The sequence below is a fragment of the Musca autumnalis genome, unplaced genomic scaffold, assembly GCF_047663935.1.
Source record: "Musca autumnalis isolate F117 unplaced genomic scaffold, ASM4766393v1 scaffold_3, whole genome shotgun sequence".
Classification (NCBI taxonomy): Eukaryota; Metazoa; Arthropoda; class Insecta; order Diptera; family Muscidae; genus Musca; species Musca autumnalis.
Window position 1 is genome coordinate 87,245,911 of NW_027411866.1, and position 8,150 is coordinate 87,254,060.

Here is an 8,150-nt window from a genome sequence, read left to right on the forward strand (position 1 = left end):
AATCAACCCTACACGTATGCCCGCTTCCTTTCAAAATTGTCTATTGTGACAAACGTCAAGTTTTGTTTTTGTTTATGTTTGTTTCTTATTCAAATTTCAAAATTAATGAAATGTGAAAAATATAAATGGCACACAATAAATTTTTATTCGGATCTACTAGAAACGATGTTGTTGTGGCGACGCAAATATGTTCGTTCGGATATTATTTCAGTTGTCCGGTTCCTCTGTATCCAGACTCAAAAATTCTGCAACGGACTGGTCCTGCGTCCATACAGAATGGGGAAACGGTGAGTGGGGTTAGCTGGGCAGCTAAACAAATGCATGTGTGGGCATGTGTTGGATATCATGACATCAATACGAATTGAGGCGGCTGCATCGTCCGGATCTTAACTGGTCTAAAACCACTCGTGTTCGCCTTGGGAGCTGGCGTTCTTCTGTTGCGATGGATGCTCAAGTACGACATTCACACTGTAGGGCCTTCGCGACTGCATCAGTGTGAATGCTATCCAAGCCTTCCTGATAGGCTCTTTGGTCTACATGTTCTTATTTATACCTTTTGACCTCTCAATCTAGATCACGACGTGCCGGGGAAGTCTGTCTATTAAATCGTGATAGGGATGCTCACTGCGATGAGACCCATGCAGGTGCTGCATTGAAAAAATCCTGTTGTTCTGATGCCCCGGCAAAACCTTCGTCTCCTCATGAACATGGTCTACTGGTGTGGTGAAAAGGCACCCTATTGCAGTCATCAGGGCGGCATTCTGGTAGGTTTGAATATTCTTCCACTGCGTACAGCTAACATTTGCATACCACGTTGGCTCCGCATAGCTTACCACGGACGACTTCAACATGCTATCGATTCTACTGAAGATTAAGATACCGTATAGTGATAAATAAATGAAAAATCTGGAGAACATTACATTAGAAATATAAACTTTTGGTCTTTATTGATTATTTTTATTCACTGATAAGATACATTGTTAAATAGCCAACACTTGAGCGGGGAGACTTGTCTCATTCCATAGATGTATGCATTACAATGTTTTTAATTATTCTTCAAATGGGGAAAGCATGCAAATTCTAAAAGATTATCCATTTTACTTTCCAATTTTTGCACACGCGACAGCTTCTCATTTTGTGAAAGAAAAACCGCTGTTGTTTTAAATTTATTGTTATGATTAAAATTCCTTTTTGATTTATGAAAATAAAATGTATGTACATATGTATTTTATTTTTTGAAATTTGTCATAATCTGAGCATTAAAACAAAACATTTCAAAATGAGTTTGACACAAGTCGGTCACCAATGGAAAAAAAATTGTAATCAGCTGTGAGCTCTGCCATACCTTTCTTATTATACCATGATACAACTTGAAGATTCTTCCACGTAAAGGAACAGAGCTATAGTATATTTTGCTGTTGTTTACAGATTATAGTTCCCTTGATTATATTGTTTACATTTTGAAAAGCCATTTGCCATTTTCCACTAACAAAAATCAATCAATCGCTGATGAGGAAACGTAAAAACACATGCATGGCACAATCATACAGGTACCCGCATCAGCCCAGCTGATGTACTGTGAGCTGTCAAAAAAGTTGTAATTGAAAACACAAAATTAAAAAACAAAATTTTAAAAGAAAAACTGTGAATTTTTGACTGATTTTTGTTATAATGTGTTTATTAATAACTGCCTAACAAAATTTTGTTGAAAAACATGTGTGAATCGCTTTATTTTTGGAAAACATTTTTGACATTTCACAGTACTGAACTCGTTTTTGTTGTAGTTGTTTGCTGATGCATCTACCTGGTAATTGTGCCATGAACACATGGCTTCAATGCTTGAACAGCTGTACGAAATAGTAATGGGGTTTCTACACGGTATGTTTTTTACATATTCATACATAGCAACTGTCACTTTTTTTCGCCCATATGTAATTCCTTCTGCATGGCAAAATTTTATTTTTCATTCGTTTTCTGTTGTTTTCTTTATTTATATCGCGTACAAACAAAACAGCTGTTTACCTTTGGTTGTACAGACGAGAATAAAGCGCGTTCTATTCGAAAAATATACATATGTATGCACATAACACTTTGATGCATTGAAATTTCTGTATGGTTCACACCATGTGTACAAAATTCAGATTTGTAAATAGTGACAGTTGGTATGCACAATTATGTAAAAAACATACCGTGTAGAACACCTTTAACAAAACGAACGCAACAACACATTTGTGGAATTGATACAATCCGACTGGAATATAAAAAGCGGTAGACATAATTGGTGTTGGATCTTTACCGTTTATTTCTTGCACCATTTTTCATTGGCTTTATGGTGGTAGCGGTTGTGGTCTAAGGGTTGACGGAGGAGATTAAAAGCCAAAAAAAAAAAATCAAAAATCTAAAAAATAAAACAAAAGAAATTATCAACAAACAAAAATGAGTAAAGGTATGTAAATAATTATAACTGCTTGGTGGAATATAATAACTCGTTTTCTCATAAAGTCGAAGTAGGTGACGCTAAATCGGCTGATCCACAAGCACCGGTAACGCGGAAAGGCTTCCTAATTTCCATTAAAACAGGAGAACCCACAGAAATCCAGGATCGTGATGTTGTAAGTTGTTATATATACATATTTGCGCTTAAAGAAATTATGAATTCTTACCAACCAACTTTCAGTACGGACGCTGTAGGGCAGTAACAGAGTTTGAGAAGTTAAATCGTATAGGCGAAGGCACATATGGAATTGTCTGTAAGTACCAAAACAACTTTGTAAACATTTAAACACAACCACAAACATGATTTTTTTTTTTATTAAGATCGTGCTAGAGACTCACTTACAGGTCAAATCGTTGCTTTGAAGAAAGTCCGAATGGATCAGGAAAAAGATGGACTACCAGTCAGTGGATTAAGAGAAATTACAATTCTAAAGAAATGTAAACATGACAACATCGTCAATTTAATTGATGTAGTAGTGGGCAAGAGCCTGGAAAGGTAAGCCAACGCTCTAATATTATGTCTCATTCAATAAATATTATCAATATAACTCTATTTGAAGCATTTTCCTAGTTATGGAATATTGTGAACAAGATTTGGCATCGCTATTAGACAACATGGCCCAGCCATTTTCAGAATCCGAAGTCAAATGCATAGTTCACCAAGTTCTCCAAGGGCTTAAATATATGCATTCGCGCTATATAATACATAGAGATTTAAAAGTGTCAAATTTGTTGATGACTGATAAAGGCTGTGTTAAAATAGGTATTTTATTCTTATATATTTTTGCTGCTTCAAATTTATTTACTGTTTCTTTTTTAGCCGATTTTGGACTAGCCCGCTTCTTTGGTGTACCGTCAGGACCAATGACGCCACAGGTTGTTACATTATGGTATCGTTCTCCAGAACTGCTATTGGGTTCACCCACACAAACCACAGCTGTAGATATGTGGGCAGTTGGTTGTATTTTCGGAGAACTTTTATCTCATAAACCCCTGTTGCCGGGAAATACAGAAATCGCACAGCTAGAGCTCATAATCGATTTATTGGGCACACCATCGGAAAATATATGGCCAGATTATACTAAAATGCCTGCAATTCAAAATTTCACTCTTAAAAAACAGCCATATAATAATCTGAAACCTAAATTTCCATATTTATCTGCTGCTGGCTTGCGATTATTAAATTTCTTGTTTATGTATGATCCAAAGAAAAGGGCTACGGCAGAGGAAAGCCTTCACAGTAGTTATTTTAAAGAACCACCTTTGCGTAAGTATAGAGCAGTATTGCATTTTTAATAAAAACAACACAGGTAGAAGTTAATCGGCAATATATATCTAAGTAATATAGAACGTTTACATATACTTCATATATGTACTTCAGATTCAGATAATTATAAGCAATTCAATTTTGCTTCCAGCTTGTGATCCTAAATTGATGCCAACATTTCCTCAACATCGCAATCTACAACATAACGCCACAAAAACTGCTGCTGGTACCAGCCATCAACTTGGACAGTCCGTTCCCGAATTGCCGGCTATTTCTGATTTATTGGGAAGTCTATTAAAAAAGAGGCGCATAGAATAAAACTTGTATAGCAACAATTTTGTGTAATAAAAATGGAATATCTATAATATAACAGTCAAAGTGTTTGTGTTTGTTTTAAACTAGTGCACCCGGCGAACTTCGCGGACGGGTATTGAAATTGGTTATTTGAGAGTTGAAGCAAATTTCCTTAGTGCTGCGTGGTTTAAATTTTAATACAACCCCAGAGGAAATTGTGGCACATGTATCCAGGCTAGTGACAAAACATTCAAAACAAATATGACACCGGACTATTCATAGTCACGGTTCATCCAAGCAAAACCAAAAATTAAATTATCCATATTAATCGGATAATACATCAGTCTATTGAGAAGTTCCCAAAAACAAAGAGAAAGTAATACAATGCAGACGGTGCCAACACTGGGGGCACATAGCTAGGAATTGTAATTACCCCTTTAAATGTGTGAAGTGCAATGACACTCATCAGCCGGGCGTTTGCACATTAAATGAAAAAGAAACCAGGGAACCTGTCTGTTCGAATTGCGGAGAAACTGGACATCCCGCTAGCTGGAGAGGGTGCGCCTCTTATAAAAAATATATGGAAAATAGAAGATCTCTATTGAGAAAATCAAGGGAGCAGAGAGAGTTAGCGGCCCGGCCCACAAGTCAAGTAAAGAAGTCGATTTCTTCCATGATAGTCCCCGGTAAGTCGTTTCCAATTGTTTTTCTTCGCCCACAACTTCCCAATCAAAATCCTTAATTGATGAGTTTTTAAAGTTATCAAAGTTCTTTATGGAGCCTGAAGTACTTACCATTGAGCAGGAAATTGAAAGATTTCTTAACGAATACTGCCACATGACAAAAAGCGAAGCTAAAGCTGATTTCCTACGTATTTTGAATAAAGTTAAAAATGGTCCATAAGGCACTTAAAATTTTGACCTTTAAAGTGCGCTCACTTGTAGATAAGATGCGGCAAATAGAACTACATAACATTTTATATTACAATAAAATTGATATATGTTTTCTCCAGGAACTTCATTTAAGGGGAAAACGGCGAATTTTCGTCGATGGTTACAAACTAATCTCCGACGACAGCCCAGTGAGCGTAGCAGTATTAATCAAGGACAACATGTTTTTAAACGTATAACATTGGAGGATCTGGCATTTGACTAGACATTCCTAGAAATAAATCTTAAACACAATGGAGTGCAGAAAAGCTACTTGATTGGTTCTTATGCATCCCTTCAAATTTTCCCAGGTCGGACTTAATTTTAGGTCTAGATAAAATTCTCAACCTAAGCAACAATTATGATGGTATGATTGTCGGCGGGGACTTAAATTCTAAAAATACTCATTGGGGAGATGTTGTCCATAACTCAAATGGAATTTCTCTGTTTAATTGGCTTCAGGATAATATAAGTGACGTATGCAGGATCTGTGATGTGAACTCATCTTTTCCTAATGGAAATTCGTTTCTCGACCATTTCTTGATCAGAAGACATCTAATTTGTACCAACACACCAAACTTTGAAACATCTACGCTAGCATCTTTCTCTGATCATTACCCAATCAAATTGTTGGTGCAGCTGGAGGAATTCGAGTTTAATCTCGTACCAACTAATACGTACAAGTCATTTAAAAAATTCCTGCATTTAAAGCATAGGTGGCAAAAACAATTAAAAAGAATATCGACTGCTCCGTCGGAAAAGGTCGTAAGTCCACTTTTTTTTTGGAAATCGCGTTTTTGTTACAGGATGATAGTACACGTCAAAACACGTCGCACTATGTCGCGAGTTCATATTAACTGTGGCCAAAAATAGAAGGAGTTGTAGTAGGTGCATCAATTTTGGTACACGTACCTATTATTGACTTACAATCTTTAGGACAAAAATTTGGGTTGGTCGGTCCACGTTTTGATATAGCCCCCATAGAACCGTACCTCCCGATTTTCGGTATTTTGAATGTTTAAGAGACAATGACCAACCGAAAGTAAAATTTTGTGGTTAGTCTTCGGCAGAGGTATCAAACATTCCAACAGAGAATTGTGGGCTTAGGTCCACGTTTTGATATAGCTCCCATATAACGGTACCTCCCGATTATCGGTATTTTGAAGATTTTAGCCTCATTATTACACCGAAATTGCTGAAATTTGGTATTTAGTCTTCGCAGGGGGCATTATACATTCACCATGAAATTTGTCTGCATAGGTCCACGCCTTCATATAGCCCCATAGGACGGTACCTCCCGATTTTCGGTATTTTGGAGGTTTTAGCCTGATTATCACACCGAAATGGCTGAAAATTGGTATTAAGTCTCCGTTGGGGGACTTATAACTTTCCACCAGAAATATGTCGGTATAGGTCCTCGTCTTCCTATAGCCCCCATAGAACCGTGCCTCCTCATTTTCGGTGTTTTGAGTGTTGTGGCCTCAATATCCACCCGATATGACTGAAATTTGGTGTTTAGTCTTCATATTGTTTGTGAGCATATTGAATATATCAAACTCTTGTCTTTATATATGAGAAATTTCCTTTAAAAAAATTTTTGACCGATTAGTGGTCAAAAAACGGCCAATTTTTTGTAAAAAATCGAATATTGATTTTCGCTGTTCACAATTTTTTAAAAATTTATATTTTTAAAAATTCTCCCGTTTTAAAGCAAGACTATTAGGTACTTAATAAGCCCACAAAAATATATGATGATCGGTTCATTCGTTTTCGGGCTATAGCCAACACCGCAAAACGATTTGTTAAAAAAGGGGGTATCCTCTCAGTGAGGTGGTCGCTGAAAAAGAGAAGTGACACATTCGTCTGCAAACCTCTGCAGCTGGGACCTTTATATATTTGAAGTACTCACTTTTTACTACTCATACAGCAAAAAATATCGATATACACTTTTATACAATTTTTTTCCCACTCCACTCAATTTAAAATTTGCTTCAGAAAATTAATAAACTTAGTAATATATGTTTGGGTAAATGTAAACACCATATGATTAATATTTACATGCAAACAAAGGTGTAGCCAAGTTTATTACATCCCAAGAGAACTTAGGAACCATTTTTGCAGCGACCAAAAAAAAAAAACATTGTTCCACAACATCCCATACGGGACAAGGGAGAGCGCTACTTTTAAATTTTAAATATTAACGCATAATATAATTTATTAATTTTAGAAAAAACACACAAAAATAGGTATTAACTAAAATTGTCGGATTTAAATCCTCATATAGCAAGAACTACTTCACGTGTCAGTACCAAAATTCAGATTCTTCTTAATTAATATGTTTTCTATCACTCCCCATCAATAAATTTGTTCAACGAAGTATTTAGTTTTTACCATTTTTGGCCACGGTCGTGACACTGTGCGTCGTATGATACAAAGAAAATGGTAGTATATCACGTTTTTCTATATGATTTGCCCTTGTCGGAAAATGTCGTAAGTCCACAAAATGTACAAATTTGAGTACGAAAAGGTCGTAAGTCCACAGGAAAATGTATACTTTAAAAGAATACTACAGCTAATGTAGTTCAGATATAATGTTTAACGTCATCCATGGTTGCGGGTACAATGTAAAGAACTAGCCTACACCTTTGGATGATAATCGGATGATATTTGGCGGAGACTTTGGACCAAACTTTTGAACCAAAATGTGATAATTTCTATATTGCAACGAAAATTTACATTTGAAATCTATTTTCCCCTATAAGCGAACTGATTATGAAAGATGGACTTCTGGCCTTTTCATTGATACAAAATGGGATGCTGTATGTGTTTAAATACCTCATATATTGAAAAAAAAAAATAAAAAACAAGATTTTTGCTGTTTTACTGTCGTATATATTACTTAACTTTATTAATTGGTACTTTGTGCTTTCTCTAGGGACATTTATTCACATAACGAGATTAGTTTGTATTCTGAATTGAATAAAGTAATACCTTCTAACGGACGGGTAAGTACAATGTTTATATTATTAAATGATTCTAAAATAATAATTGATTGAAGTGTTATTAAACCAGGAAGACATCATGCTTTTTGCTAACAAAGAGCAGTATAAATTTGGAATGGAATTAGACTTTGGTGTCATGGGTCTAGTTAAATATGGTTTTCA

The 8,150-nt window shown here is 35.8% G+C and overlaps 1 protein-coding gene across 1 annotated transcript; it reads left to right on the forward strand.

Moving 5' to 3' along the window:
- The first annotated feature begins 1,420 nt into the window (after positions 1-1,420).
- Positions 1,421-4,141, forward strand: Cdc2rk (cyclin-dependent kinase 10). The gene is made up of 8 exons (XM_073978651.1): positions 1,421-1,490; positions 2,386-2,446; positions 2,503-2,612; positions 2,678-2,750; positions 2,818-2,992; positions 3,057-3,259; positions 3,317-3,763; positions 3,915-4,141. The coding sequence occupies exons 2-8, from the start codon at positions 2,437-2,439 to the stop codon at positions 4,079-4,081; spliced, it is 1,185 nt and encodes a 394-aa protein (XP_073834752.1). The 5' UTR covers positions 1,421-1,490; positions 2,386-2,436; the 3' UTR covers positions 4,082-4,141.
- The last annotated feature ends 4,009 nt before the right edge of the window (positions 4,142-8,150 follow it).